This window comes from Tachyglossus aculeatus, chromosome 2 (assembly GCF_015852505.1).
Source record: "Tachyglossus aculeatus isolate mTacAcu1 chromosome 2, mTacAcu1.pri, whole genome shotgun sequence".
In the NCBI taxonomy this organism is placed as follows: Eukaryota; Metazoa; Chordata; class Mammalia; order Monotremata; family Tachyglossidae; genus Tachyglossus; species Tachyglossus aculeatus.
The window spans coordinates 152,896,229-152,912,223 of NC_052067.1; the positions used below are offsets into that span (position 1 = coordinate 152,896,229).

The 15,995-nt window shown below is 40.8% G+C and overlaps 1 protein-coding gene across 1 annotated transcript in view; it reads right to left on the reverse strand.

The window, feature by feature from the left end:
- ADAMTS20 (ADAM metallopeptidase with thrombospondin type 1 motif 20) overlaps positions 1-15,995 on the reverse strand; it is a 231,939-nt gene that overhangs the window by 159,096 nt on the left and 56,848 nt on the right. Inside the window, exons 3-8 of the mRNA XM_038770479.1 lie at positions 13,018-13,101; positions 11,286-11,410; positions 7,892-7,932; positions 6,481-6,586; positions 2,460-2,606; positions 131-272 (exon numbers count right to left, since the gene is read on the reverse strand). Coding sequence (XP_038626407.1) covers positions 131-272; positions 2,460-2,606; positions 6,481-6,586; positions 7,892-7,932; positions 11,286-11,410; positions 13,018-13,101 — 645 coding nt within the window. The remainder of the gene's footprint in view (positions 1-130; positions 273-2,459; positions 2,607-6,480; positions 6,587-7,891; positions 7,933-11,285; positions 11,411-13,017; positions 13,102-15,995) is intronic.

Below are 15,995 nucleotides of genomic sequence, written 5' to 3' on the forward strand. Positions count from 1 at the left end.
TGATTGATTGATGGATTTATTGAGTTCACAAGATTTTGCCTCCATTGTCTAGTATTCTATTTCATTACATATTGTTGACAGATTTTGGAGGACACTGAAATTTTTCCTAACAGAAAAAGAATTTCCTTACCATATATGGACATACTTGTGAACCAGCTCCAAACATTAATTCGCACTGTTTGTTGACATCATACACTGATCCGGGTAGTTGTGATGACAGATCATATGTTCTTCCGTTCGGTTTATCAAGGAGACAGTCCCCATAACCAGTACTATGGAAAATTATAATTATAGAGATTAAAAGGGCATACCTGGAACTATTTTAAAACAACATTCTTCAAAAAATATTTCTAAACTTGAATTGGTTTTCTAATACAAGGAAAGGCTCAATAATGCAAACACATGGAGGATTTGTAGAAACTGTATTCAAAATGTGGTTTGGAAATAGAAATTGCACCTAATTTTGATTCCAACATACGCTCCTTATAAAAACTTCTCTAGGCTAAATGTCTAAGCAATCACTGCACAAAAGTTTTCACACAAAGCCTAATCAGTCATCTCTCTGTTGTTAGAAACATTGCGCTATTTGAAAGAATGTTTATGCTAACGTCACATATTTATAATATTTTGACAGCATGCTTGTTTGTACCTGAAACCTTCTGACAATATTTGTGATAATGTTTGGTCTCTGCTGAGCTGAAATAAACATTTACTTCCCCAGAATGATTGGCTTCAGCTTTATTTCAGTGAAGGGACCAATGGGAAGGGAATTAGGCAGTACTACTGGAGTCCCTGATGCAGACTGAGCAACTTTAAGCCACTTTGGGTAACCCCTCTCCTCGCCCCCAATTCTAGCCTAAAGATGGAGCCTTGGGTCCTCTGAACATTGGCATTTTCAAATTTGTCCTTTGGCTCTCCTGGGGGAGGAGAGGAATCCCAGCCCATCTCCCATTATGCCCTTCTTCTATTCCCTGGGATGTCAGAACTCAGACTATTCCGAGGACTCCCATAGTCTCCCAGATATTTCCCTTGGAAAATAAGTAGGAATGGCATCGCTCTACCCTTTCAGCCAAAACAGGGACCACAAGTGCATGCGTCTCTATATTTTGCCAACTTGTACTTCCCAAGCAATGCTCTGCACACAGTAAACGCTCAATAAATACGATTGAATGAATGAATACCTAAGAATTCTGCATTGTGTAAGGATGGTTAACAAAAAGCAAAGGTCACGGGGCACTGACCCTTTCTTGACTCCTTATAAGCAACTCCTCAAGAAGGTGATAAACATATAATAGTTTTTTTCTCACTGAAGAAAGGGTAAATGACACTGACCCTTTCTTGACTCCTTATAAGCAACTCCTCAAGAAGGTGACAAACATATAGGGTTTTTTTCACTGAAAAAAGGGTAAATGACACTGAGCCTTTCTGTTGGGTAGGGACTGTCTCTACATGTTGCCAATTTGTACTTCCCAAGCGCTTAGTACAGTGCTCTGCACATAGTAAGCGCTCAATAAATACGATTGATGATGATGATGATGATTATAAGCAATTCCTCAAGAAGGTGATAACCATATAATAGGTTTTTTTTCACTGCAAAAAGGGTAAATGACACTGAGCCTTTCTTGACTCCTTATAAGCAACTCCTCAAGAAGGTGATAAACATTTAATAGGTTTTTTTTTCCACTGAAAAAAGGGTAAATGAATATATTTGTACTTCTATTAATAATAAAAACACTGATGGTATTTTTAAACCACACATTACGTGTTAAGAATTATTCTAAGCTCTAGGTAGACAATCAAGATAATCAGATCAGACACAAACCCTGTCTCAAAAGGGGGAACAAAATCCCAATAGTTTATCTCCTTTTAACAGATGAGAAAACTGAGGCACAAAGAAGTGTAGAAACTTGCCCACCATTACACAGCAGATGAGTTCCAGAGGCAGGATTAGAACTCAGATCCCGACTCTCAGGCCCATGCTCTTTCCATTACATGTAGAAATTCATTCATTCTCTCGTATTTATTGAGTGCTTACTGTGTGCAGAGCACGGTATTTAGTGATTAGAAAGTACAATTCGGCAACAGACAGAGACAATCCCTACCCAACAATGGGCTCACAGTCCAGAAGTAATAATAATAATAATAATTTTGGTATTTGTTAAGCACTTACTATGTGCAAAGCACTGTTCTAAGCACTGGGGAGGATACAAGGTGATCAGGTTGTCCCATGTGGGGCTCACAATCTTACTCCCCATTTTACAGATGAGGTAACTGAGGCCCAGAGAAGTTAAGTGACTTGCCCCAAGTCACACAGCTGGCAAACGGTGGTGTATATGATTACCCTTGTGAATGAAATAAATGGGAAAACTAGAAAGAAAATATGCATACTGCTTAAACACTGGAATTTTGAAAAATTTAAAAAAAATCAAGATATAAAGGCAGCTCCAATTCAGACTTACTCTAAAAATTCAGTGATGTATTTTTGACTGCATTTTGACCAGGTCCAAGGGCTCGTGTGATAATTTAAGGTCGGCGCCATTACGTGATACTGATGCTTAATTCCTGCTTCCTTACATTTAAAGCTATCATCGTGAGGAATGTTAAATCTAAAAATAAAACACAAAAGCTTTAACACATCTAGCCTTTAATAAGTCATGAACATGATTTATAAACATAAATACTGATAATAATCATTGCATTTGTTAAGTGCTTACTATGTGCCAAGCACTGTACTAAGGACTTGGGTAGATACAAGATAGTGAGCTCCCGCATGGGGTTCACAGTGTATGTAGGAGGGAGAACGGGTATTGAATCCCCATTTTACAGATGAGGGAGTGAGGCACAGAGACGTTAAGTGACTTGCTGAAGGACACACAGCAGACAAGCAGCAATCCTGGGATTAGAACCCAGATCTTCTGACACCCAGGCTCCTGCTCTTTCAACTCGGCCATGAGGCCTAAGCTGTCGGCAATTCCCAGAAACTATCTTCTTTCTCCCACCCACCAATCTACTTCCTGTCCATCCCTGAAAGCAAATCCAACTTTGTTTATAAAGCACTACATCAGTAGATCAATCAGTCAATAGCATTTATTGAATAATTACTATGTGCAGAACACAGATCAGTAAGAGAACTGAGGTCATAGCCGGGCTTAATGCAATAGCCATTTTCACCATATATAGATCTATTCTTTGCATTTGTAGCTCGTTACGGGCAGGGATTGTCTCTCTTTATTGCTGAATTGTACTTTCCAAGAGCTTAATACAGGGCTCTGCACACAGTAAGCGTTCAATAAGTACAACTGAAGGGATAAGAGGGAGAGCCACACCTCATTTATTTTACTTGTACATATCTATTCTATTCATTTTATTTTGTTAGTATGTTTTGTTTGGTTCTCTGTCTCCCCCTTCTAGACTGTGAGCCCGTTGTTGGGTAGGGACCGTCTCTGTGTGTTGCCGACTTGTACTTCCCAAGCGCTTAGTACAGTGCTCTGCACACAGTAAGCACTCAATAAATACGATTGATGCCCGCCATCTTCACAAATTCCCCGCTTTGGCTAAGCTGCCTCAACACAGCATGACTTGAGTTGCCTTTCTAAGCCATGGCTCTGACATCATGCCAGAAAACAAGCAAGTGATGGAACCATTGGGAAGGGATGGCTGAGACAAAGCAGCATAGAGACTGTGAGCCCACTGTTGGGTAGGGACTGTCTCTATATGTTGCCAACTTGTATTTCCCAAGCGCTTAGTACAGTGCTCTGCACACAGTAAGCGCTCAATAAATACAATTGAATGAATGAATGAATTGATAAGGGGTGTGGCTGAAAAAGATTATGGGCAACTGGAAAAACCTTTCCATACTGTGGGTATGACGAGGCTGTCTTTTATCGCATAGATTCATTTCTTGGTTGCAACTCCTTTCATTGTTTCTGTATCTGCCTGTTGGTATCCCAATCTACTAAAACCCTTATTATTATTATCACCACTATTATCATAATCATTATTATTATTAATAATGGTGGTATTTGTTAAGTGCTTACTATGTGCCGAACACAGTCCTAAACGCTGAGGTAGATACGAGATCATCAGGTCCCAGTTGGGGCTCACAGTCCAAGTAGGAAGGAGAATACGTACTCTCCTTTAGCAGATGAGGAAGCTGAAGCACAGAGAAGTTAAGTGACTTGCCCAAGGTCACACAGCAGGCAAGTGGCGGAGCCAGAATTGGAACCCTGGTCCTCTGATTCCCAGGTCCGTGTGCTTTCTGCTAGGGCACGCTGCTTCTCAGGGAGAACAATCCTCCACCAGACTGTCCATCTTCCTGGTGTGCTTTCCCCCACCACATTACATACACATTTGAATGGAACGGACAATCAGGGTGTTCTTCTTGATTAAATAGTCTTCGAGAAGCAGCGTGGCCTACTGGAAATTTCACAGGCCTGGGATTCAGAAGGACCTGGGTTCTAATCCTGACTCCGCCACTTGTCTGCTGTGTGATCTTGGGCAAATCACTTCTCTGTGCCTCAGTTACCTCATGTGTAAAATGGAGATTAAGACTCTGAGCCCAATATGGTTCCTTGGACTGTGCCCAACCTGATTAGCTTGTATCTACCCCAGCGTTTAGTACAGTGCCCGGTACATCGTTAGCATTTAACAAATACCATGAAAAAAATACTAAATTAGAAACCTCCTACGTGGAAGGAGGCTGTCTCTTCTATTCCCCAAATAATTGGTCCAGAGTATCTAGAGTAATGTCATGCAGCCTGTACCTCCTGTAAAATTCGATTCAAAAAATATGATTGCCAAATGGTATATAATTATAATCTTAATAGGACAATAAAAAAACTGTCCCTTCAGTCAGTGAAAGAGATTCCTATGCACTCTTTTAAGGACGGAATCCTGGTGTGAACAAATTTAAAGGTTATCTAATCCAGCCCTCTGACATCAGGTGGGACTATATTTTAAGCACTTTTCTATAAAAAGTCACTGGCCTCTCCAAAGTCACACCCAGACATATGACTTGCTGTGTTGTTGGCACAGGTCTTGAGATCAAAAGCAAGCAATTCCACCTTGTGGAAAATATCCCACAGCCATCTTTCTGCCACAACAACAAGGGAAGTGGGTGGGAGTTCACAATGACTGCAGCTAGTGGGAACCTCATTTACAGAAGCCATCATCATCATCATCAATCATATTTACTGAGCGCTTACTGTGTGCAGAGAACTGTACTAAGCGCTTGGGAAGTACAAGTTGGCAACATATAGAGACAGTCCGTACCCAACAGTGGGCTCACAGTCTAAAAGGGGCCGAAGCCATGAGAAGGGGCCGAAGGCAGTTATGGGACACCTTTGTAATGTCATAAAAAAACACGGAAAAGCGATGTGGCCTAGTGGATAGTGTTATGTTGCCAACTTGTACTTCCCAAGCTCTTAGTACAGTGCTCTGCACACAGTAAGCGCTCAATAAATATGACTGAATGAATAGAGCACATGCCTGCAAATCAGAAACAAGCAGCGTGGCTCAGTGGAAAAGAGCCCGGGCTTTGGAGTCAGAGGTCATGGGTTCAAATCCCAGCTCCGCCAGTTGTCAGCTGTGTGACTTTGGACAAGTCACTTCACTTCTCTGTGCCTCAGTTACCTCATTTATAAAATGGGGATTAAGTCTGTGAGCCTCCTGTGGGACAACCTGATGACCTTGTATCCCCCCAGTGCTTAGAACAGTGCTTTGCACATAGTAAAGCGCTTAATAAATACCATCATTATTATTATTATTATTATTCTAACACGGGCTCCACTATTTGTCTGTGTGACCTTGGGCAAGTCACTTCTCTGGGCCTCAGTTAATCTCCTCTGTAAAATGGGGATTAAGACTGTGAGCCCCATGTGGGACACGGACTGTGCCCAACCTGATTAACTTGTATCTACCCCAGTGCTCAGTATAGTGAGCTCTGCCACTTGTCAGCTGTGCGACTTTGTCACAACTTCTCTGTGCCTCAGTTACCTCACCTGTAAAATGGGGCCTAAGACTGTGAGCCCCACGTGGGAAAACCTGATTACCTTGTATTTACCCCAGTGCTTGGCACATAGCAAGTGCTTAACAAATACCATTATTATTATTATTATTATTATAGTGTCTGGCACATAGTAAGTGCTTAAAAATACCATAAAAAGAAAAACTAAAACCATTTAAGCTTTCAGAGGTAATTACATTTATTCATTCATTCATTCAATCGCATTTATGGAGCTCTTACTGTGTGCAGAGCACTGTATTGAGAGCTTGGGAAGTACAAGTCAGCAACATAAAGAGACGGTCCCTACGCAGCAACGGGCTCACAGTCTAATCGTATTTATTGAGTGCATAATGTGTGCCAAGCACTGTCCTAGGTGTTTGGGAGAGCACAATACAACAGTAAACAGACACGTTCCCTGCCCACAACGAACGAACAGTCTAGCAGTGTCATAGCCATCTTGACGAGTCAATACTCACACGTGGCCAAGTTCATGTGCTATAGTGAAAGCCGCACTTAGTCCATTTTCTTCACTTATAGAACAGCTGCGCAGTGGGTCACACATAGTACCTAACTCTGCTAATCCTGAAAAACATCATTCACATATGAAAAATGAGCAAACGTGACAATATCATAATCATGCATCACAGACTTCATCATTAAAGTACTCATTGTGTATTTGGCCACTTAAGCTCCTTGTGGGCAGTGAACCTGACTTGTGTTTCTATTTGGCTTCATTCATTCATCCATTCAATCGCATTTATTGAGCGCTTACTGTGTGCAGAGCACTGTACTAAGCGCTTGGGAAGTACAAGTTGGCAACATATAGAGACGGTCCCTTCCCAAAAATGGGCTTACAGTCTAGAAGCTTCCCAAGTGCTAGAACATTCATTGTACTCGGCAGGAAACCAATGAATAGTATTGCTACTATGTAACATAAATTTAAACAACAGAAGTTAAAGGATGAAAACAATTATCTCTCTCAACCTCAAAGAGGCACAGAAACAAATGATGTTCTCCTCTGGCATTTTCTATAAAAACAGGCCTTTCATCAAAAAGAAGGTTTTATCATTTATCTAATTCACCCCACTAAAAAAAAAAAAATATTTAAAACAGTGTTCTTCAATGAAAAACATGATTCATTTTAAAATTATGATTTTCTGTGCATCCTGATATTATACAGTTATTAATGTTTGGTCGTAATCTTTTATTACATTTGTTACTAAATACTTCCTGGAGTGTTTCCCACTAGAAAATAACTGGGGAACATTTGCTCTGAGGGAACAGCATCAGGGTAAGTGACTGAAAGACAAGGAGGAATTGCCTGTGATAGGAGGGTATGAATCACATTAGCTAAAGATGGTGAACCAACTTCGTTATAGTTTGTTTTTTAGTAAGGCATTCAGTAATAAATATATTTTCTCAGATATTCTTCTTGAAAAACACAAGCAATGTGTATATATCAGCCACATATCACACAATCACTCATCTTTAAATAACAAATCCATATATTTTAGGTCTCTCCTGTTAGAACGTAAGCAATCTGTGGGCAGTCAACGTGTCTAAGAATCTAGTTTACAAATCTAGAGGACTGTATTCATCCAAAATGCACATGGATATGCCCTTCTAATCTATATAATCTCCACAGGCTATCCTTCCTATCCACGGGATAGTTTCTTTAAAGTAGTGCACTCAAAGATAGGAGGACCAAACTCAACAAACCAAAAGAATGATTTTCCAAGGAGCAAGACTGTGGTTAAAAAGTGTAACAGATGATTGAAAAATATTTCCCTGTAAACCCCGCTCCCCCATCTAAACCAGAAGTTACACAAGAAAATTCTTATTTACAGCATAATTAGCCCTCTTTATTATTTTTCAAAAACAATTTACCTAGTGTATCGCACTTCTCTCTAGCTCTGCAGATGTCTTCCCTGGAAGAAACACAGAATTCATTTCAAAATATCTACAGATAAATTATTTTTTTTTTTACAACTCCCAACCCAAGGGGGAGAAACATTTTGAAATTCTAAAAAAATGCTTCCTCAATTGCGGTATACTATAAAAGCTTATTTTTAGAGTTTTCCAGAAGAAAATTTATCTTACGAGTCCACTGCACTGAGGAAAATGGAAGCACCATTGCAAACCACCACGAATAGGATGATCATTAGAGACAGAGATATGGCTGGAGAGTCATTAATCGCTTTTTTTCCCCCCAAGCCCATTCTGGTTTGCTAATATTAGCATATCTTCCTGATAGCAGTGCAAAGGACAACCGCAGTGCCATGACTGCACTGAAAACAAACAGTCCTTAGCCTAATGGATAGAGCACAGCCTGAGAGTCAGAATGATCTGGGTTCTAATCCCGTCTCTGACACTTTGCTGTGTGATCTTCAGGCAAGTCACTTAAATACTTTGTGCCTCAGTTACCTCGTTTGTAAAATGGGGATTAAGACTGTGAACCCCATGTGGGACAGGGACTGTGCCCAACTTGATTATCCTGTATCGACCCCAGTGCTTAGAACAATGCTTGACACATAGTAAGTGCTTGACAAATGTCATTCATTCATTCAATCGTATTTATTGAGCGCTTACTGTGTGCAGAGCACGGTACTAAGCACTTGGGAAGTACAAGTTGGCAACATATAGAGACGGTCCCTACCCAACAGTGGGCTCCCAGTCTAGAAGTGTCATCATCAAGCATCGTCATCAAGCCTTGATATAGAAGAGAAGAGCAAGGCAGGCCGGCAAGCGTCCATCAGCAGGACCAACAAGAGGCAGGCCTGGATTCAAGAGTGTCAACAAAACATTCCAATATCGGGGTGTGATGACCAGTTCCACCGTCACCCATATTGAGGAGAGGGAGGAGGAAACCAGAAGAGTGACTCCATTGTGGCCCTCCCTGAAATCAAAGTTGACCAGACCAGGGAGAGAAATTGGGGAGAAAGTCGAGGGGCCAAGTTGGGGGAAAAGGAGATAAGCCACATGTCTGGGAGTGCAGGACACGGGAGAGCGCAAGCTACGGACTCTAGATGGACACATGTACAGGGAGTGATGGGAGAGGATCCCGGGATTTTGTCAGAACGAGGCCCCTGCCTCTGAGCGTGTGAAGAACGTGAGCCACCAGATGCTGACTAGTAAGGATAACGGGTTCTGGGAAGGGGAGAGGAGAGGTGGAAGGTTAGTCCTTGATGACCTCTATGACTCAGGGAAATGCCTGAGCTTCAGCCATAAAGTGGGGAAAGCTATAGAGGTGCAGGGACTTGGGGAGCAGTGAATAGGACACCCCAACTCTGTGCGAAAAGAATGGGAGAGGACGGAGCTCCCTAAGATCCATCAGACTCTAATCTGCGATCCAGACAACTCCCAGAGGGACTCCAGAGGCTCTTTCAGCCTGGATTTTGGGCAGAAACTCCCAGTTCCATCATGGTGGGGATGGGGGGTGGTGGCAGATATCTCCAAATTGTATTTCCCATTTTATAATTGTATGCATTAAATGGTAATTTTATTAATCAAATAAAGGTTTCTTCAAATTTTTCATTGAACTGTTTGTTTTAAAATTCTTTTAGAAAAAATATGGTGCCAGGCAGTTCTACGCTGCTTTTAAAAAATCGTAAATTACATAACTATGAACTGTCGGAACATGAAAAAGTGAAATTCTTAAGATTACTTCTTGGATCGTGTCCCAAAAAGCCTGCTATTTTCCTGGCATAGGGCCATAGGATCTTCCTATCCAAGCCTACAGGGAAGATACACAGAAGAACCCAATTACAAGGCCAAAATTCCATGTCTGCATGGACTCAACCCAGTGGCTTTAATTGGCATTTGCCAATCCCTTTTGGTTTAAATGAAAAAAGGACTTTCTCATTAAGAAACTTGTGAATTTGGAATTTTTTTTAAAGGCACAGAATTTGGACTACACACACACACACACACACATACACGACAGACTTCGAGGAAATGCAATGATTATCTCCCTGTTAGCCTGAAATAAAAGTATCTCCCACATTTGGGAAATTTAACCAAGACAACGCACAAGAGCTTCTCTTCTGACACAGAAGTCAGAAGAGAAATCACTGGCTTTACTTGTGAAATAGAAACAGAAAGACTAAGGGGAAAAGGTGAAAAAATTATAAATTCAACTTGGCACTGTAATTGTTCTTTATTCCCAAAGGAAAGTAAATATCAATACCTCTATACATTGTTGCCTCGTTTTATGACTCCATTATCATTAAAGTAAGGAGAAATATCTACTCCTTAGTAGCAATTAAAAGTCCATCATTACCCTGACAATGAAAGGACTTATTAATTTGTTTTTCATTTTATAAGACATCATTTTATGCAGGTGAATTTTCTTCATTTGATGAGGAGGAAGCATGGCTAGGTGGAAAGAGCTCAGAACTGGGTGTTGGGAGACCTGTCTTCTAATCCCAGCTCTGCCATATGACCCTGTGAAAATCACAGATCCGTTCTGGGCCTCCAGAATCCTCATCTGAAAAATGGGGATGAGACACGTGCTCTTCCTAATTCATTCATTCAATCATATTTATTGAGTGCTTAATGTGTGCAGAGCACTGTACTAAGCACTTGGAAAGTACAATGCAGGCAACAAATAGAGACAATCCCTACCCAACAACGGGCTCACAGTCTAGAAGGAGGGAGGCAGACAACAAAACTAAACAAAACAAGTAGACAAGCGTCAATAGATTCAATAAAAATAAACAGAATTACAGATAGTAATAATAATAATGATGGCATTTATTCCTTCATTCATTCATTCGTATTTATTGAGTGCTTACTGTGTGCAGAGCACTGTACTAAGCGCTTGGGAAGTACAAGTTGGCAACATATAGAGAAGGTCCCTAATTTATTAAGCGCTTACTATGTGTAAAGCACTGTTCTTAGCACTGGGGAGGTTACAAGGAGATCAGGTTGTCCCACGGGGGGCTCACGGTCTTAATCCCCATTTTACAGATGAGGGAACTGAGGCACAGAGAAGTTAAGTGACTTGCCCAAAGTCACACAGCTGACAATTGGCAGAGCCAGATACATACATATCATTAATAGATTGCGAGTCCCAGGACTATGTTGGATCTGATGATGCTCCCAGTCTTACCACTGTCCTTTTCATTTTATTTAAGGAAGCACTTGAATAAATACCATACTTATTGTTATGTCAGCTAAGTTTTTAAACTATCAGTGCAAAAATTCACCAACTTCGGATAACCCACTTAAAAAATGAAAAATGGCATTATATGTACTTGGTGGTAGGATCATCATATCATACCGAGTAATAAGAACGGCAGTGTCATAATGGGGAGGATGGGAATCATCCAATGTATTTTGCGTTTGTTGCCATAAACAAAAGTTGCGTAAAGTGGCAGCTGCATTAAAACTGATGACTGGTCCCTCCTGTGGAAAAATAACCGAAAAATAGATGTTAACTCTTTAACATCATATTGTCAGTTAAAATAATTGCACCATTTATTTCGGACACGTTCATCATCTAGTTTGAATATCTGTGGAACGGTAACAGGCTTCACTTTGTCCGTTAATCAAATATGCAGAGTATGCTGGTTCCAAGTACAGTAAGTCCTTTAGCTATGAATAAGTAAAAAAAGTAGCTGTGATATTTGAAATCAAATAATAGAAGACTAAACCCACATTTTGAAAATCATTTTTTATCACATCTCAGATTGAGAATAGGCCTAGTGGCTTAGTGGCAAGAGCATGGATATGGGCATCATAAGAAGCAGTGTGGCTTTGTGGCAAAAGCATGGGCTTTGGAGTCAGAGGTCACGGGTTCAAATCCCGACTCTGCCAATTGTCAGCTGTGTGACTTTGGGCAAGTCACTTCACTTCTCTGGGCCTCAGTTACCTCATCTGGAAAATGGGAGTTAAGACTGTGAGCCCACCATGGGACAACCTGATCACTTGGTAACCTCCCCAGCGCTTAAAACAGTGCTTTGCACATAGTAAGCGCTTAATAAATGCCATCATTATTATCAGAAACCTGAGCTCTTATCCCGGGCTCTGCCCCTTGGTGGCTGTGTAACCTTGGGCACATCACTTTACTTCACTATTACTCAGTCTCCTCACCTGTAAAATGAGGCTCCAATACCTGTTTTCCTTCCTACTAAGAGTTTGAGTCCCTGTGTGACAGGAATTGTGCTTAGAGCAGTGCTTGCCACATAGCACTTAACAAATACTACAATTATTATTGCTAATAATGATCTTTAATAATAATAATGATGGCATTTGTTAAGCGCTTACTATGTGTGAAGCAGTGTTCTAAACGCTGGGGGGGATGCAAGGTCATCAGGTTGTCCCACATGGGGCTCACAGTCTTCATCCCCATTTTGCAGATGAGGGAACTGAGGCTCAGAGAAATGAAGTGACTTGCCCAAGGTCACACAGCAGACATGTGGCGGAGGCGGGATTAGAATCCACGACCTTTGACTCCCCAGCCCGGGCTCTTTCCACTGAGCCACGCTGGTTCTCTGTATGTAATTATAGTTATAAAAAATGATGAAGACCTTGCTATGTCCTTCCCACCCTTATTATCCAGTCATTAGCATAATATCCATAAAACTGGACCAAAAGTAAACTTTTCCCTAAATATCTTGATCACAGACAGTAAGCCCTGTGTTGGACAAGGACTATGTCCAATCTGGTTATCTTATATCTACTCCAGTACTTAGCACAAGGTTGGCACAGAGTAAGCACTTAAATGCAACAATTATTATCATAATCAAAATGTATCCTTGATATAAATTATCTGTAAAATTTTCTAGCAAAAATATGGCCTAAATTATTCATTAATTCTGTTTCCTATTTCCTTGGACTAAAACAAAAAGAGATTTTCTTGGCCCTGCAGTTTATACAAACCCACTCTTTTCTTGCCTCAAGCACTTGTTACGGTTTTTTTTCCCCACACATAAATCATAGAATTTCACATTGCGATCTTTAAAATACGTTTTCAATAAATTTCACAGGTCAAATCATCAATTTTTTTTTACCTGCTCATTGTAAATTACAACTAATTTTACAATCACGATATTGATGAGGTTTCCAATGCTTGGGTCTTTGTAAATTGCTGCAACCTAAAAATAGAAGATCAGGTTGTTAGGGATCATTTTTCATTTCCATAGACAAATTCATTTCTCTGGCACAGCTCTTACCCAAAATGTTGGGTAGGGACTGTATATGTTGCCGAATTGTACTTTCCAAGTGCTTGGTATAGTGCTCTGCACACAATAAGCGCTCAATAGATATGATTGAATGAATATATATAATCTAAATTTCTCAGTATAGCTACAATGAAGTGTTTGATGGCATCTGCTAGCAAAAATATAATTTTCCTCTTTGTTAATCACATTCATTTCAAGACTAACCCCTAGCTTTTCGATATGGGTGATTTCAAGATAATTTCTCTTCTAGGATTATATCTATCAATAAACAAATAGTACATAAATATCAGTAATATTATTGCAATTATTCCCTACATTCATATAGCGCTTGTATTCGATTTTCCTAGGTTTTCCCTTATGGGAAGCAGCATGGCCTAGTGGAAAGAACATAAGCCTTGGAGTCAGAAGGACCTGGGTTCAAATCCCCGCTCTGCCACTTGTCAGCTGTGCGATTTTGGGCAAGTCACTTCGCTTCTCTGAGCCTCAGTTACCTCATCTGTAAAAGGGGGACAAAGACTGTGAGCACCATGTGGGGCTTGGACTGTGTCCAACCAGATTATCTTGTATCTATTCCACTGCTTAGTACAGTGTCTGGCACATATGAAGCACTCGAAAATACCATTAAAAATGAAAGATAATTACAGAAGAGAAGCTGAATACATCTGGCCAGGCTGGGATCCAATAGTTCTTCATAGTCTTTATTTTACACATTGCCCTCTTTTCACCTACCTCCTCTCTGCTCCTCCCTCACAACAAAATAAGTAAATTTGGTATATTTGTCAATCATTTATTTATTCTGGTTATCATACTATATAATAACGATGGCATTTATTAAGTGCTTACTATGTGCCAAGTACTGTACTATATGAAAGTATGAAATATTCTATTATCACCCAGTGAATGTAAAACCAAAACTGGGGGCCAAAATAAAATAAGAACTCTTAAAAATGTGAAAACGTGCTATTATCTTTCTGAATACAATCTGTAGTCTTAATTGTCAGTAGAGTCTCACTACCGCTCAGTAGGATTGTTTCTTTTGTGAACTATCCCATTCTTTGTCTAAACCAGGGAGAAATATTTGCAAAAGATACAATCTGAAAACTTTTGTATAAATAACTGTAAAACTAAATGAGGAAATCTGGAATATATAATTAGGAAATGAATGTTAGAAAGATAAACTGAGTTATCAGGATGATGAAAAGACAACTCAGCTACAGCAATATTCTTTATCCATATATTTTTTTATTTAATTTTGTACTTCACTGTGTTTTGTTCCTGCTCCTTCCAGGCTACGAGATCAAATGCAAACATGAATTCACATCTCACCTATTACCTGACACATTCGGTAATTTTAGGAAAAGTCACTCAGATACACCGCTCTTTACCCATTTCTGCAAACTGTCTCTTACCACATCCTTTTTGGAGAGTTTCTCCATTAATCACTTAATGGCATTTATTGAGTGCCTACGTCCAGATTATTCATCCTTCAAATCTACATCTCTTCCCCTGCTCTCCCTCCCTTCAGGCTCGTATCCCTTTCTGCCTTCAGGATATCTCCACCTGGATATCCTCCCGCCACCTAAAACTCAACATGTCTAAGACTGAACTCCTCGTCTTCCCTCCCAAACCCTGTCCTCTAACCTGACTTTCCCATCACTGTGGACGGCACTACCATCCTTCCCATCTCACAAGCCCGCAACCTTGGTGTCATCCTTGACTCCGCTCTCTCATTCACCCCACACATCCAATCCGTCACCAAAACCTGCTGGCCTCAACTTCACAACATCACCAAGATCCGCCCTTTCCTCTCCATCCAAACCGCTACCTTGTTGGTACAATCACTCATTATATCCCGCTGGATTACTGCATCAACATCCTTTCTGATTTCCCAACCTCCTGTCCCTCCCCACTTCAGTCTACACTTCTCTCTGCTGCCCGGATTATCTTTCTACAGAAACGTTTTGGGTATGTCACACCCCTCCTCAAAAAATCTCTAATGGTTGTCTGTTAACCTCCGTATGAAGCAAAAACTCCTCACTATTGGCTTCAAAGCTCTCCATCACCTGGCCCCCTCCCACCTCACCTCCCTTCTCTTCTTCTACAGCCCAGCTCACACACTCAGCTTTTATAGTGCTAACCTCCTCCCTAGGCCTCGTTCTCGCCTGTCCTGCCGTCGACCCCCGGCCCATGTCCTACCTCTGGACTGGAATGCCCTCCCTCCTCACAACCACCAAACTAGCAATCTTCCCCCCCTTTAAAACCCCACTGAAAGCTCACCTCCTCCAGGAGGCTTTCCCAGACTGAGCTCCCCTTTTCCTCTGCTCCTCCTCCCCAATACTTCTACTCCCTCCCTCTGCTCTACGCCCCTCCCCACCCCACAGCACTTGTGTGTACATGTACATATTTATTATTCTATTTATTTTATTAATGATGTGTATATTTCTAGACTGTGAGCCCACTGCTGGGTAGGGACCGTCTCTATATGTTGCCAACTTGTACCTCCCAAGCGCTTAGTACAGTGCTCTGCACACAGTAAGCGCTCAATGAATATGATTGAATGAATGAATGAATGAATACCTATAACTTTATTTATTTATTTTGATGCTATTAATGCACTTGTTTTGTTGTCTGTCTCCCCTCTTCTAGACTGTCAGCCTGTTGTGGGGTAGGGATTGTCTCTGCCTGTTGCCGAGTTGTACTTTACAAGCACTTAGTATACTGCTCTGCACACAGTAAGTGCTCAATAAATGTGATTGAAAGAATGAATTTTTTGAGAGCTTACTGTGGGCAGAGCACTGTATTAAGCA